The 16,502-nt window shown below is 44.7% G+C and overlaps 1 protein-coding gene across 7 annotated transcripts in view; it reads left to right on the forward strand.

Moving 5' to 3' along the window:
• Positions 1 to 16,502, forward strand: part of CACNA1E (calcium voltage-gated channel subunit alpha1 E) — a 536,699-nt gene that overhangs the window by 432,857 nt on the left and 87,340 nt on the right. For all 7 annotated transcript variants that reach the window (XM_027565502.1, XM_027565501.1, XM_027565503.1 and 4 more), the window contains exons 11-18: positions 5,961 to 6,014; positions 6,661 to 6,750; positions 7,708 to 7,917; positions 8,696 to 8,808; positions 10,632 to 10,744; positions 11,090 to 11,221; positions 11,688 to 11,760; positions 12,620 to 12,737. In XM_027565502.1, coding sequence (XP_027421303.1) covers positions 5,961 to 6,014; positions 6,661 to 6,750; positions 7,708 to 7,917; positions 8,696 to 8,808; positions 10,632 to 10,744; positions 11,090 to 11,221; positions 11,688 to 11,760; positions 12,620 to 12,737 — 903 coding nt within the window. The remainder of the gene's footprint in view (positions 1 to 5,960; positions 6,015 to 6,660; positions 6,751 to 7,707; positions 7,918 to 8,695; positions 8,809 to 10,631; positions 10,745 to 11,089; positions 11,222 to 11,687; positions 11,761 to 12,619; positions 12,738 to 16,502) is intronic.

Below are 16,502 nucleotides of genomic sequence, written 5' to 3' on the forward strand. Positions count from 1 at the left end.
TTCAAGTACAATGAAAACAGATCAAGATAGGGCTAGGGGTTTAGGGTGAGTTTCAGTTTTAAATGGAGAGTCAGGGTAGACCTGTTTGGGGAGGGATGTGAAGGAGATGAGAGGGTGAGCCACAGGGAGCCCTGAAGGAAGCATACCCAGTGTCCTGGCTGTGATGTGGGAGGAGACCCAGAGGGCTCCAGAAACTGCCTGAGGTGTGAGCAGTGGAGGGTAGGAGCTGGGATGAAGGCATTCTCATGGTGGGAGCAGGCGGCAGAGCCTGTAGGACCTTTACCGGTCCTTGTAAAGTTCAGAGCTTTCCTGCGACTCAAGTGAGAGCCACAGGGGGATCTTGAGCAGAGAAGGGACATGCTCTGTTTAAGATGTGGTTGCTGCATTGAGAACAGACAGTAGGAAGACCCAGGCCTGAGCAGGGAGACCGATAGTGAGACTACTGCAGTAGGGCAGCTAAGAGATGATGCTGAGAACTGGTTTTCCCTGTTCCTTGCTGTCATCAGCTCCTCGCTCATGGCTCAGCCTTGGGAATAATTGTTGCCCAGCCCTGAGGAAAGGTCCAGGTTTATCCTGATTTTATGAACCCACAGAGAGCCTCCAAACTCAAGAGTGACTGCGGCTCTGCTGTTTATGAGGGGCGTCAGTCACCCCATATCTGTCAGTAAAGAGGATACATTTGCTTTCCTTGTTATTTTAAAAGTTGCATTGCATTGGTGTTATATATCTTCATTTTCTTACTGAACAAAGAGTACATTTTTTTTTTAATTAAAAAAAAAAAAAAAGCATGACAGTCAGCGTCTTTGCTCTGTTCCTGATAGAAAAGCAGAGCACAAAGAGATCTCTCGGGAAGAATTTGGAATAGGATTGGGTACTTAGTGGCCTGACCCTTATTCTTCTCTAAGCTTTGGAATGATGGATGTTATGACTCCTGTTCTGACCACAACACATGCAGGCTGTCTCAGCTCAGGAGTCAACATTTGATCATCTATCTGGTGAGAGAGCAAGTATGATGCGAAGTGCCATGCCAAAGCCAAATAAAAGCCACTCTTCATTTGGGACTATCTGCATTTCTTTGCTGCTTCTGGAAGCAAGAGCCATGGAGTGGTGACTGTACTCCCATTTCATCCTTGCTCCTCTGAGACTCTTGTGTGGACATGGACTTGAATCTTCTCTCCCTCTTCTGGGAACAGTAACTCAACAGATTTGCCTCCAGGCCAGCCTGGCAGCTTAAACCTCCCAACTGCCCTTGGCTTCCTGGGCAAGGGAGCCATCTGACAGACCACCCTAGTGAGCAGGCTGGCAGCAAACCCCAAAGAGAACCCTCCACGCCCTTCTCACAGCCCCCTTCAGGGTCAGGGGGCTCAGGATATTGCTCTTTGCGGCTCTGCTTTTCAAAATAATGCAGAATTCCAAGGCTCCACTTTATTCCAGTTGGCAAAGCCTTCTCTCTTCTCCTTCTAAGAAAAAAAGACGCACTGCGACGTCAAATTGTGCTTCCTGGCCCTTTCCTTTACAAATGGAGCGTGAGTGATTCAGAGACATATGGGTTACGTTTCCCTGGAAAGACACTCGCAAGTTCCAAAGCGAACTTGGCAAAAGACATTGGGGGAGGGGGTGGTGCCAGCCTATCAGGAGCCCTCGAGCGCTCCCCAGAGGTACTCAATGGCACCATCCACCCTCCTCCTGCCTCGGGGGTCCTTGAATCTGCCCACCCCAAAGCCCCAGACACTGAGCAGAGTGAAAAAGACTCTCTGGCTGAGGTCATTCATGTGGCTATGAGGTATTTAACAAGTACCTAATTTTAAAAGGATGGCCTCCAAAAGCCAGTGCTGTCAGTGACTTTCAAACCTTCTGTGTGCACATCAAGGAGCATCCCACCAATAACACTTAACCTGTTAACTTAGTTTTGCTAGAGGGCTGTACTTAAAAAAGAAGACTAAATGTTATGACTTTATAATGGCCACCCTGCGTGGTACGTTCCGAGCCTCATCATGTTCCCCTCCCTGGGAAATACATTACATACTCTCAGTTTTATATGCAGGTGGAATTATGGTAATAACTTTACCCTTTTATGCTTGTCTTTGTACTTGTTAGAAGTGCTTAAATTAAACCATTGCTTAATAGAACTGCTGCAGGCTTATCCCCAGCAGCTGGGATCTTAGGGAATGATTGCTGGCACTTCCAGCTCCCCTCGCTTATGGCTGAGATAGGAGCAGGGATCAAAAACTCATCCACACCACTCTCAATACTGGGCTCAGAATCCCACTATTTGTGCGACAGAAGGTCTGTTTTGTTGATACATTTGAGGGATGTTGTTCTTGTTGTTCGGTCACTAAGTCGTGCCCAACTCTTTGCAACCCTATGGACTGCAGCACACCAGGCTTCGCTATCCTCCATTATCTCCTGGAGTTTGCTCAAATTCATGTCCATTGAGTCAATGATACCATCCAACCATCTCATCTCCCCTTTCTCCTGCCTTCCATCTTTCCAAGCATCAGGGTCTTTTCCAATGAGTCAGCTCTTTGCATCAGGTGGCCAAAGTGCTGGAGCTTCAGCATTAGTCCTTCCAATGTATATTCAGGGTTGATGTCCTTTAGGATTGACTGGTTTGATCTTCTTGCAGTCCAAAAGACTCTTGAGTCTTCTCCAGCACCACAGTTCAAAAGCATCAGTTCTTCTGCACTCAGCCTTCATTGTGGTCCAACTCTCACATCCATACATGACTCCTGGAAAAACCATGGCTTTAACTATATGGACCTTTGTTGGCAAAGTGATGTCTCTGCTTTTTAATATGCTGTCTAGGTTTGTCACAGCTTTTCTTTCAAGGACCAAGAGTTTTTAATTTCATGGCTGCAGTCACTATCTTCAGTGATTTTGGAGCCCAAGAAAATAAAGTCTGTCACTGTTTCCATTTTTTCCCCTATCTATTTGTCATGATGGGAGCAGTTCCCGTGATCTTAGTTTTTTGAATGTTGAGTTTTAAGCCAGCTGTTTTGCTCTCCTCTTTGACCTTCTTCAAGAGGCTCTTTAGTTTATCTTTGCTTTCTGCTATTAGAGTGGTGTTATCTGCATATCTGAGGTTATGGTATTTCTCCTAGCAATCTTGATTCCAGCCTGTGCTTCATCCAGCCCGGCATTTCACATGATATACTCTGCATAGAAGTTAAATAAGCAGGGGGACAGTACACAGCTTTGATGTACTGCTTTCCCAATTTGGAACCAGTTCATTGTTACATGTCCAGTTTTAACTGTTGCTTTTTGTCCTGCCTATAGGTTTCTCAGGAGACAGTAAGGTGGTTTGGTATTACCATCTCTTTAAGAATTTTCCAGTTTGTTGTGATCCACACAGTCAAAGGTTTTAATGTATTCAGTGAAGCAGAGGTAGCTGTTTTTCTGGAATTCCCTTGCTTTTTCTGTGATCCAATGAATGTTGGCAACCTGATCTCTGGTTCCTCTGCCTTTTCTAAATTCAGCATGTACATCTGGAAGTTCTCAGTTCAAGTACTGCTAAAGCCTAGCTTGAAGGATTTTGAGCATTACCTTGCTAACAAGAGAAATGAGTGTAATTGTATGGTAGTTTGAATATTCTTTGACATTCCCTTTCTTTGGTATTGGAATGAAAGCTGATCTTTTCCAGTCTTATGGCTGCTGTTGAGTTTTCAAAATTTGCTGGCATATTGAGTACAGTATTTTAACAGCATCATCTTTTATGGTTTGAAATAACTCATGCCAGAATTCCATCACCTCCACTAGCTTTGTTCATAGTGATGGTTCCTATGGCCCACTTCACTTCACATTCTAGGATGTTTGACTCTAGATGAGTGACCATACCATCATGGTTATCCAGGTCATTAAGACCTTTTTTGTGTATTCTTGCCACCTCTTCTTAATCTCTTCTGCTTCTATTAGCTCTTGTAATTTTTGTCCTTTATTGTGCCTATCTTTGCAAGAAATGCAAAAAAGAAACTTCCCTTGGTATCTCCAGTTTTCTTGAAGAGATCCCTAGTCTTTCCCATTCTATTGTTTTCTTCTATTTCTTCTCATTGTTTGCTTAAGAAGGCTTTCTTATCTCTCCTTGCTATTCTCTGGAACTCTGCATTCAATTGGATATCTTTCTCTTTCTCCTTTGCCTTTTGCTTCTCTTCTTTAGTGAGGCATATTCCAATAAGTCTTGGCAGAAAATAGTGTCTCACCCATGATGACACCTCTGTGGAGTACAGGACTGCTCCTGGGGAGGTCAAGAGGGGAGTCCAGGGAACTGAGTGGTGGTTTTACAAGTGCCAACAACCAAATAATGCCATCCTGACGCCAACCAGCCCTTTCCCTCTCTATTACCAGTGGAGTATCCAGCCATTCAATTCAGTTCTGACACTAAAGACCACCCAAAGTGAGTGCAGACCCCACAAGCGAAGGGCTCCACCGAATGTGCCTCTCTCTCCTTCACACACCAGCCACAGTAGGTCCCCAGGTGACCTGTACTTCTTCCTGGCTGAGGACAAATTCAAAGGGTTCCAGATTTGCTAATTCATTAGCATGACTTACAGAACTCAGGAAAAAACTATCACCAGTTTATTATGAAGAATACAAGTCAGTAACAGCCAAATTCAAGAGATACACAGGGTATGATATAGGGGGTAGGGATAATGGGTGAACGACAGAGCCTACATACACATCCAGGCACATCACCCTCCTAGCACCCTGATGGGCAACCTATCAGCAACCTGGGCCCCATCATATAGGGGTATGTTTTGGTTGATTTTTTAAAAACGACTTGTTTATTTGTTTTTGATTGTGCTGGGTCTTTGTTCCTGTGTTCGGGCTTTTTCTAGTTGCAGTGAGTGGCGGCTACTCGCGCTGTGGTGTTTGGGCTTCTCATAGCAGTGGCTTCTCTTGTTGAGGAGCACGGGCTCTAGTCTTTTGGGCTTCAGTAGTTGGGGCACATGGGCTTTAGTTACTCCATGACATGTGGAATCTTCCCCGACCAGGGATTGAACTTGTCCTGCATTGGCAGGCAGATTCCTGTCCACTGTACCACCAGAGAAGTCCCATGTAGGGTTTTAAATGGAGGTTTCCTTGTGCAGACCTGATTGATTGGATCATCGACCATTGGTGTCTGATAGTGTCAAGCCCCTCTCCCCTCCTGAAAGCTACAACCTTCTAATCATGTGGTGGTGTCTTTTGAGTGACCATCCCCCGTCCTTACACTATCTAGGCCTCTTCCTCGGTGAGTCATCTCATTAGCATACAAAAGACAGTGTGTCCCACGGGCTTTGGAAGCTCTGTGCCTGAATGGCGAACAAAAACCAAATATTTATAGTTTATTATGTCACAGGGACAGTTTCATGATGGGCTTAAGCCTCTTCAACTCAGGCTTTGCTCAACAAAGCAGGATGGACATGGTGGGGGGAGAAGAAGCAAGCCCACGAGCCTGCTCCTCTCTTTGAGGGGCGGTGAGCATCTTCCTACGCTTCTTTCCTGAAAGAAGTAGGCTGGACCCCATAAACGTGGTCTCATCTTCTGAGTGAGGGGGAGGTGTTATGACCTGGGGGCTACTGCAAACAAGCAAAATTAAGGAACTCCTGTTGCCAGAATAGCTTTAAGGAACCTGCATAAAAGAAAACAGAAATGGAAATTTTCATTTTTTTCAGTTTAGGAGGATTTTAGTTAAAAAGATCAACTCTCGCTCTCAGAGCTGTTTATTCTCCTAAATGGTGTATCAGACAAAGAGCTGAGTCTTAACCCATCAGCCCCGGTGCCCCCTTCACCAAAGACCTTCCTTTCTGTTCTGATGCTCGTCCGTGACCCTTGATGTCTTTCTGATGCTGGTGCCTGCAACCAGCTCTGAACTCCTCTCTCTCCACGTTGCCCTGGAGCCAGAGCTGTTCCTCAGGGATTTTCATCTCGCAAAATAATTTGGCATTTACCGATAATTTACTAAGCCATTTGTTTCCATATAGAGGAAGTCATGCTTGCTGAAGAAAACAAAAATGCTGGAACGTCAGCCTTAGAAGGTAAGGAAGTGCTCCAAGGCCTCATTGCTCTCTCATCTGCCCCCTCATCTGTGGTGGCTATGTGTCTTGATCAAAAGAGGAGAAAGAAAAGAGGGGTGCTTTGGGATTTGAAATGCGAGTCTCTCTGTCATAAAATCCCTCATGCTTTAAAAGGAAGGGAATTGAGTCATGAGTTTAAATGCTTTTTAAAGTGATGAAAATGAAATCCAAGAGTTGTTTTGTTCCAGGGCGTGTGATTGATAATGGGCAATGAAAAGGCCATCATACAACCAGTGGTTCAGAAACGGATCTTCTTTGACAGTTTGCGGGGGGCATCTTGGGACCACTTTCACTGGCAAGAAGTGACATTGTTTATGAAGAGCCAGAACAAATAGATACAGGGTGCCTGTTTACCTACTGCCTTTAGAAGAGCTCCCGCAAGGAGTCAGGAGCCTTGCTGCATGGGATTCAAGAGCCTCGTGTGTCAGAGGCGCTGCTGAGCAGGGGAGCCGCATTTCTGTAGACGTTTGCCACTTCTCTCACCCTGATTCGGGTATTTAAAGGCAGGCGCCTGTGTCACAGGTGCCTCTAGGCCACAGTCCTGTTTTGACCAAACTGATCTGGTGGTTCTCATGTCCTCTCTCTGCCTCTCTCTTCCCTGGTGTAGTGCTTCGGAGGGCAACCATCAAAAGGAGCCGGACCGAGGCCATGGCACGGGACTCCAGCGATGAGCACTGCGTGGACATCTCCTCTGTGGGTGAGTGGAGGTTGTCGGATCATCTTTCACTGCTCTGAACCTCCCGTGAAAGGGAGCATCCTATCTTAGGAGAAACGCCACAAGGAGGAGGGGAGCCCAGAGAATCCAGAACTTTGGGATGTAATTAGGGAAAGGCACTGGAATCTAATCTCATCAACAGTGACTTAAAGAAGGAAAAAAAAAAATGGACCAAGGGATAATGTTTATGTGAAACACGGGGTTTGGGGCCAAGAATCCAACCCAGATTCTTCAAGTGTGGCAGATGTATCTCTTCAGCGTGTGTATCCTCTCTCCTGGATGTGCTAATGAGCACCCACTTTGGGATATTGTTCACTGAGGAGGCCCATATGAGAAACTGCAATCATTTGCTTAATCATAGTAACATCTACCTACTTGCATCACCTGCTTCCATGTGATGCTTAAACAGATTCCCACTGACAACCCTATAACTTGCCTGCTGTTCCATCCGAGGTTCTCTTAGCCTGGCCGATGGCAGACTTTTCTTCTTCAGAAAAAAAGGGAAGGGTCTTGACTTCATCCTGAAAGGCAGAAGAGGCGTACAGAGCTCATCACTGCTTCAGGTTGCCAGGGGTAGAAAAATCACAAATGCAGCAGAATGATTCCAGTGCCTGAAGCATATTTAAAAAGAAAAGCTCAATCTGTTACAAACATAAACAGGATCCTATTAGAATTCAAGATACCGACTGTATGCCTGCTATCCTGCCCCGGGGCATCCTTCCATTTCCTATGACCAAGAGTGCCCAGAGGAAAAGCAGAATTCCCTGCTGCGCTGTGGAAACTCTTAGCTCGTAACATGGGGCTGCCCCAGGGTCTGCAACGGGGCAGTCCCCTAGCCCTGGGACCAAAGCTGCCCACCTGGACCTATGAATGCCCCTTTGTCATGGAGGGTGACCTCTTTTGCAGCCTCATTCTTCCTCCTTCCTTCTCCCTTGCTAGGCACACCTCTCGCCCGAGCCAGCATCAAGAGCGCCAAGGTGGACGGGGCCTCCTATTTCCGGCACAAGGAGCGACTTTTGCGGATCTCTATCCGCCACATGGTTAAGTCCCAGGTGTTCTACTGGATCGTGCTGAGCCTGGTGGCTCTCAACACCGCCTGTGTGGCCATCGTCCACCACAACCAGCCCCAGTGGCTCACCCACCTCCTCTGTAAGTGGACGCTGACTGCTGGCTCTCACGGCTGCCGCTCGATTGGTGTGTGAATGTCAAGAGAGCAAGGTGTCACGTGGGCTTGGCAGTGGTTCTGCCCGCCCAGAGTTCTGCCTCTCTGCCACGTTGTGGCCGAGGCCAGAGTTGTCCTCAGGGATTATCCCATGACTGTTTCCAGCTGTCATTCATTATTGAATCGGATAAATAAATCTTCAGTGATGAGTCAACAACATAGTGTTACACCTTGCATAATCCAGGGCCTTCACTTAGTGCCTTCAGGAGGCTCAGGGATTAGGGAGTCTTGGTCACCCAAGTCCTAGGGGCAAGTTCTTAGGGAAATGAATACTTTCAGCAGACCAGAAAGGAAACCTGTACAGGTCAGCCCTTGGTAAGGCTGCCCCAGGGTGCAGGTGAGTCTCCTGGAGGCTGTCACAGCTGGGTGTGTGTGAAGAGTAAATCCAGCTCTTTCATCAAAGCCATGCTTAAGCCCTTTCTGTCTCCTGAAAGCCATCTGCCACATAAATGGCAGTGACAAACCCACCTGTCAGAAGAGAGCAGAGCTGACCTGTGGAGTGTGCTGGGACTCAGTCTGGGCCTGAGTGTGTTCAGACAAGGAGAGGTTTTGCCTGGCACTGACCTGGTCCGTGGTCACTGACTGTCCTGCCCGTGTGGGTCCCGCTGCTCTTGAGGGCTCCTCCGTAGGTGGTGGGGAGGGGTCGGGGAGGACAGGAACCCATGCTGTCCATGCAACCAATGCTTCTGCCTTTAATGCTTTCAGACTATGCAGAGTTTCTGTTTCTGGGGCTCTTCCTTCTAGAGATGTCCCTGAAGATGTACGGCATGGGGCCTCGCCTTTATTTTCACTCTTCCTTCAACTGCTTTGACTTTGGGGTAAGTGCCCTGGAGCCGCCCATCTTTCTGCCTGGGGTTGCTATGCTGTGGTTTGAGATAAGCACCTTGCTCCGGGGCTCAGCATGGAGCCTTGAAATCAGAATTTATTAAAGGAGGATAGATAGGATTAGCCAAAGGGAGGTCAGGAATGAGTGAACACTTGCCGTACGAGGATTTGTTTGGGTTTTTGAAATGCTCTTTTATTTTTAATGTTTTTACTGAAATGTGTAACACGCACACCAGAGAGTAAACACTTCAGTGTATATAGCTCAGTAAATTTTACAAAGCTCCCCATAGCCAGAATTTTGAACTGCTTATTACCTTGGAGGAAGCCTGGGAGAGAAGAACAAAAGACTTGTTTCCGGAAAGTGGTTTGATCAAAACTGAGAAACAAATATATTTATTTTTTAGTTCAGTTTAAAATTGAGAAAATTATCTAGATACACCCTTAAACATTCATACTCATATGCACACACACCCTCTTATATTAGCAAGTCCCCACATAGACTTCACCCAGTGTCCACATTCCTAAATAATAATGACACATAAATGTGTGCATTATCAATGCTCTTCAAGGTGCTTTCACATGCATTTTTCTCCTCTGTCACTTTCAGTCCTGCCCACGATGTGAAGCATTGGGAATTAGGCTACCCATTTACACATGAGTCAACAGGGGACCTCGTGTGCAAGTTCACACAGCCAGCTAGCAGCAGAACTAGGTTGCAAAACTTTGGGTTCCTGAACCACCTCTCCTCCTGCCAAACCCACTTCTTTTTCTGCCAAATCTCCAGTTAGGTGCTAACGATTTTGAGCACTTGCCAACCTGCATTTTAACTTGGAACATATGCTTCTGGGTAGAGGCAATTTTCAGGCATAAGAACTAGTGAAAGACCATTTTTATCTTAGTTCCCTTATGTACATACTTTTCAGCATTGCTGCGAGGATTAAATTCTGTTATTTCTCCTAGTGCAATGTGGGGAATGTATTAGATCTTCAATAAACATATAATTAAAACATAAAACAAATTGAATGGCTAATTTGACATTGCTGCTTCCTATAGCAATCAGAGTCTATGCCACTAATTAGTACCATCACATCCAGGTGTGTGGGGCCTGAGTGACTGAAAGGCATTTCATGCACAGGTGACTGAAATATTCTTGTTAGCACTAAATTCTAGGCCAGTGAGAGAATGTGGACCTTCTCAGAAGTTTTTCTATTGGAAAGCAACCTGTATTCATTTAAATTTGTTTTCTTGTTTGAGGACTGCTCTTTTGTCTGTCTGTTCAAGGTGTTTTAATAAGAACAGTACAGCTGTCAAATCTATGCAGAAGTGGTGAATGACTTGTAGTTTTCAGGAAAGACAGAGCAGTTGGTAAAACAATCTACAGTATGAAGGAGGAAGTTTAGCGAGGAGAGTGGGGAGAGAAGTGGTAGAGTCTCATTTTTCCTTGGCAGCCTTCACAAATAGGTGGTCCTGTTGGAGGTGGGCTTCCCTGGTGGCTCCACTGGTAAAGAATCCGCCTGCAGTGTGGGAGACCTGGGCTCAATCCCTGGATTAGGAAGATCCCCTGGAAAAGGGCACGGCTACCCACTCCAGTATTGTGGCCTGGGAAATTCCATGGACTGTATAGTTCACGGGGTTGCAAAGAGTCAGACAGGACTGAGCGACTTTTGAAGAAGATTGGAGGGAGGAAGAGTGGGGAGGGAAAGGTTTAACTTCAGAATAGCCCAATGAGAACTGTTGATTGAGGAATCCCTCCTCCCCCTCCCCCTCCTCCCCCCTTTGCCTTTTCTTCTCACTGTGGCTGGCTTTGGCTCTTTAGGTCACAGTGGGCAGCATCTTTGAAGTAGTCTGGGCCATCTTCAGACCTGGTACATCTTTCGGAATCAGTGTCCTGCGAGCTCTCCGGCTTCTAAGAATATTTAAAATAACCAAGTAAGTGATTAGAAGCTAGACTCTTCCCAACCACCCCTGGGCGTGGAAGCTCCTCTCTGCCACATTATATTGCGTTACATCCTCACCACAGGATCCCTTTCCTCATCCCACTTTCTACTCCACGCTTCAGCTTCTCTTCCGTCTCCAAAGACCAAACCCGGGAAAATGCCTGAGTGCCAGCTCCTGTGCCACCTCCCCAAGGGAAGCCACATTATTGCTCCATCTCTCCTTCCTACAAGTATCCAGATGCAGCTTAACTCATAGGTCTCCAGGCAGATGCCCAACTGGGCCTGGGGGTAATTTGGTATCCGGTTCACTGCCATAACGCTGTCTGGGTTTTTGTAGGTATTGGGCATCCCTCCGGAATTTGGTGGTCTCCTTGATGAGTTCCATGAAGTCTATCATCAGTTTACTCTTCCTCCTTTTCCTCTTCATTGTTGTCTTTGCTCTGCTAGGAATGCAGCTGTTTGGGGGCAGGTAAGCACCAATGAAGTTTCCAGCCAAAGCAGCCTCAAAACCTCATCTTCATCCTGTGAGCTCTGGGGTCACCAGTTTGTTCACCATATTACCATGTGTTTGTTCTTGTCCATGGCCCAAATCAACCATGCACCTTATGTGTGAAACGAATGTCTCTGTTTTTAATCCTTCCATACCATACGGGGTTCTTATTGAGGGGACCTCTCCCTTTGGAGCTGCCCCTGAAAGGAGCAGCTTGGGGTCTTGTGAGTCAAGATAAATCCAGATCCCATCACCAGTGCCCTTCAAGTGCACAGTTCCCGGTAGTAATCACTAAAACCATCTTCGTAAGTTACTGGAATGGGAGGAGAGTAGGGAAGACAGGGATGTGAAGAAAGGGGAAAGGGGTGATGAAAATGGCATAATTTGGGGAAGGGAAAACTTGGTGTGAGATTTTCATTTCATTCTCTCTGAATCTCCTTTTCAGGTTCAACTTTAATGATGGGACTCCTTCCGCAAACTTTGACACCTTCCCTGCAGCCATCATGACTGTATTCCAGGTATGAGGATGTTAAAAATGTTACTTGGGATCCCTTGTTGCACATCCTTCAAGGTGATGATGTTGTAAAAGAATCCTCCCTTTCCTCTCCAGGCTCCTCTCAGGCAGTACTTACTACTTTTGCTTATTGAGTAGTCATCACCACTGTAATTCCTAGGATTTCTATAGCTCTGTTAACAAATAATAAAAGAGCTCTGTTGTGATGATCTCATTGGCCTTCTCCCTACATTTGTGAGTTTGCAAGAGATGTTAAGTCAAAGACATTCAGTAACATCACATTTCTGGTTTTATGAAATTTGAAGTACCTTCTAACTTACATGTCCATTTAATGAAGAATCTTTTCCACCCCCATCCAATCCTTTTTTCTTTTTTTTTAATCATGGGAGGAAACTTAAAACTGGCGATGCTTAAGAGCTAAAGGAGAACTCTATTTAGCCAGAATATGAGACTGAACCAGAACCCAGTTTTCTGGAACTGGAGCCCTTGAGGCTCTTTCCAGCAGTGCTGCTGCCTCAGGAGCTGTATCTTGGCAGCTCCAGAAGATGATCCATCAGTGCCTGAACCACCTGATCTGTGTGGTTCCCGTAGGCTTGGCAAAGCTGAGGTGTGGGATGGGAGACCGGAGATTCTACGTTTTGAGGAATAGAACTTTTCCTTTTGATATTCTTCTTCCATTTTCAATGGCTAAAATTCTCTTACATATCAGAAGGCAATTGAGGATTATTCATGGGTGTGACTTTTTTCCTCCCTGACAAGAGGGTAAATGGAAAAGACCCAGACTCAGAATTTTCCCCTTTCCATTGACCCCATTTTCTCATCCAACCCAGGGCTCTAATTTGCCTGTTGTGTGCTTTGTGTAGATCCTGACGGGTGAGGACTGGAATGAGGTGATGTACAACGGGATCCGCTCCCAGGGTGGGGTCAGCTCGGGCATGTGGTCTGCGATCTATTTCATTGTGCTTACCTTGTTTGGAAACTGTATCCTTTTTAAAATGCTTCTCTATTCTGCTGGCCTAGACCAGCATGTGAGGAGGAGGAGGTGGTGGTGGTGGTGGTGGTGGTGGTGATGCTGGTGATAGTAGAGGGTGGGTAGCAACGGGGTAGACAGTGTTAGGTGTACTAAGAGAAACCAGGATCCCGCTCTTAAGGAACATTTGCTATTTGGGTAAAAGATGAGTATAAATAAGATAGAGTATCATCCCAGTTATCATATATCATAACATCCAGGTTATCAGATTATCATCACAGATAAAATCATGTGAGTCTGTTACAGTAAATAATTGGAGGGACTATGAACTGGGGAAAATAAGAGAGGACAGAGATCACTATAGGCTGAAATAGTAATAACCAGATTATAATATTAATGAATTAATTATATGTTTTTTTTTTACTTAAACATTTATTTTTGTTTAAGTATAGTAGATCTACAATGTTGTATTCATTTTAGGTTACAGAAAAATGTTTCAATTATACATATATATATATTCTTTTTCAGACTCTTTTCTTTTATAGGTTATTACAAAATATCAAATATGGTTGTGGGTGCTATACAGTAGGTCTTTGTTGGTTTTCTGTTTTATTTATAGTAATAGATGTATGTTAATCCCAAACTCCTAATTTATACCTTCCCCTCTTTCCCTTTTAATAATAGTAACCGTAAGTTTGTTTTCTATGTCCATGGGTCTACTTTTTTTCTGTGTATAACTTCATTTGTATCGTTTTTTTTAAGATTCCACATATAGGCGACAGCATTGCCTTTGTCTGGCTCACTTCACTTAGGATGATGTTCTGTCGGTCTATCCACGTTGCTGCATGTCATTAGTTCATTAGTTCTTATGGCTGACTGATATTCCACTGTATAAATGTCCCATGTCTTCTTTATCCATTCATCTGTTGATGGATGTTTAGGTTGCTTCCATGTCTTGGTTATTGTAAATAGTGCTGCAATGAACATCAGGGTGCATGTATCTTTTCAAATTATGGTTTTCTCCAGATATGTGTCCAGGAGTGGGATTTCTGGATCATATGGTAGTTCTCTATGTTAACAGAGAACAGAGCCTTCTACCTAATAAGTTCTCAAAAATATTCAGTTCAGTTCAGTCGCTCAGTTGTGTCCGACTCTTTGCGACCCCATGAATCGCAGCACACCAGGCCTCCCTGTCCATCACCAACTCCTGGAGTTCACTCAGACTCACGTTCATCAAGTCAGTGATGCCATCCAGCCATCTCATCCTCTGTCATCCCCTTCTCCTCCTGCCCCCAATCCCTCCAGCATCAGAGTCTTTTCCAATGAGTCAACTCTTCTCATGAGGTGTCCAAAGTACTGGAGTTTCAGCTTCAGCATCATTCCCTCCAAAGAAATCCCAGGGCTGATCTCCTTCAGACCGGACTGGTTGGATCTCCTTGCAGTCCAAGGGACTCTCAAGAGTCTTCTCCAACACCACAGTTCAAAAGCATCAATTCTTCGGCGCTCAGCCTTCTTCACAGTCCAACTCTCACATCCATACATGACCACAGGAAAAACCATAGCCTTGACCAGACAAACCTTTGTTGGCAAAGTAATGTCTCTGCTTTTGAATATGCTATCCAGGTTGGACATAAATTTCCTTCCAAGGAGTAAGTGTCTTTTCATTTCATGGCTGCAGTCACCATCTGCAGTGATTTTTGGAGCCCCCAAAAATAAAGTCTGACACTGTTTCCACTGTTTCCCCATCTATTTCCCATGAAGTGATGGGACCGGATGCCATGATCTTCGTTTTCTGAATGTTGAGCTTTAAGCCAACTTTTTCACTCTCCACTTTCACTTTCATCAAGAGGCTTTTGAGTTCCTCTTCACTTTCTGCCGTAAGGGTGGTGTCATCTGCATATCTGAGGTTATTGATATTTCTCCCGGCAATCTTGATTCCAGCTTGTGTTTCTTCCAGTCCAGAGTTTCTCATGATGTACTCTGCATATAAGTTAAATAAGCAGGGTGACAATGTACAGCCTTGACATACTCCTTTTCCTATTTGGAACCAGTCTGTTGTTCCATGTCCAGTTCTAACTGTTGCTTCCTGACCTGCATACAGATTTCTCAAGAGGCAGGTCAGGTGGTCTGGTATTCCCATCTCTTTCAGAATTTCCCATAGTTTATTGTGATCCACACAGTCAAAGACTTTGGCATAGTCAATAAAGCAGAAATAGATGTTTTTCTGAAACTCTCTTGCTTTTTCCATGATCCTGTGGATGTTGGCAATTTGATCTCTGGTTCCTCTGCCTTTTCTAAAACCAGCTTGAACATCAGGAAGTTCACAGTTCACATATTGGTGAAGCCTGGCTTGGAGAATTTTGAGCATTACTTTACTAGCATGTGAGATGAGTGCAATTGTGTGGTAGTTTGAGCATTCTTTGGCATTGCCTTTCTTTGGGATCGGAATGAAAACTGACCTTTTCTAATCCTGTGGCCACTGCTGAGTTTTCCAAATTTGCTGGCATATTGAGTGCAGCACTTTCACAGCCTCCTCTTTCAGGATTTGAAATAGCTCAACTGGAATTCCATCACCTCCAGTAGCTTTGTTCATAGTGATGCTTTCTAAGGCCCACTTGACTTCACATTCCAGGGTGTCTGGCTCTGATCACACCATCGTGATTATCTGGGTCGTGAAGATCTTTTTTGTACAGTTCTTCTGTGTACTCTTGCCATCTCTTCTTAATATCTTCTGCTTCTGTTAGGTCCATAGCATTTCTGTCCTTTATCGAGCCCATCTTTGCATGAAATGTTCCTTTGGTATTTCTAATTTTCTTGAAGAGATCTCTAGTCTTTCCCATTCTGTTGTTTTCCTCTATTTCTTTGCATTGATCACTGGGGAAGGCTTTCTTATCTCTTCTTGCTATTCTTTGGAACTCTGCATTCAGATGCTTATATCTTTCCTTTTCTCCTTTGCTTTTCGCTTCTCTTCTCAGTACTGTAATTAATGTTCATACTGCTAGCGTTTAGCTAGCGTTTATCATACTTGTGCTATTCATAAGACCTCATACTAAATGGTTTTTGGCACTATTTCATCTAATCCTTACCTTACAAATCTTAGAGGAAATAAGTTGATCAAAGTCAATTACTAAATTATAATGGGAGACTAGAAAAAAAGTGCATTTAATTCCCAAACCCATGACTAGTCTTGGGATCTAGACAAGGAAGATTTAGGTTTTAATCCCAGCAGCTCTGCTTACCAGCTGTGTGGCCTTGGGAAAGTCACTTAACCTCTCTGAAGTTCTAGTTTTCACATCTGAAAAGAGGAAACAATATCTATGTCCTTCATTAGTTGTAAATAGTAAAATGAGATCGTTTACTTGAATATTCCACAGACCAGAAACTTCTACATGATGTTTTGGGCAAGTGGGACTTGTCTTGAATTGAGATCACTCAAGTGAAAAGGGGACAGCCATGTGTTGCAGATGTATTTTTTGCCTTTTGCACAGTCTCACGGAGCATAGATGTTCCTCTAAGTTTTCTGCTCTGAAAACTTCTAAGGGTCAGAGCAGACTATAAACAAACACGAGAAACCCATATACAGAAAGCTAGGCAGTGAGTCACAGAAATGGTAGGCCAGTTTGCCGTAATAGCACCTTAATTTTCCTGTTACTCTAAGAGTAATCAGACCTGGACTTTTGTGCTAAAACAGATGTATGTTCCATAACACATGAGCCTCGAGGATAATTAGAAAATTGGGACATCTGAGGTTAGAGCGTGGAATAGAAATGGGCTCC

Source organism: Bos indicus x Bos taurus, chromosome 16 (assembly GCF_003369695.1).
Source record: "Bos indicus x Bos taurus breed Angus x Brahman F1 hybrid chromosome 16, Bos_hybrid_MaternalHap_v2.0, whole genome shotgun sequence".
NCBI classification, from domain to species: domain Eukaryota; kingdom Metazoa; phylum Chordata; class Mammalia; order Artiodactyla; family Bovidae; genus Bos; species Bos indicus x Bos taurus.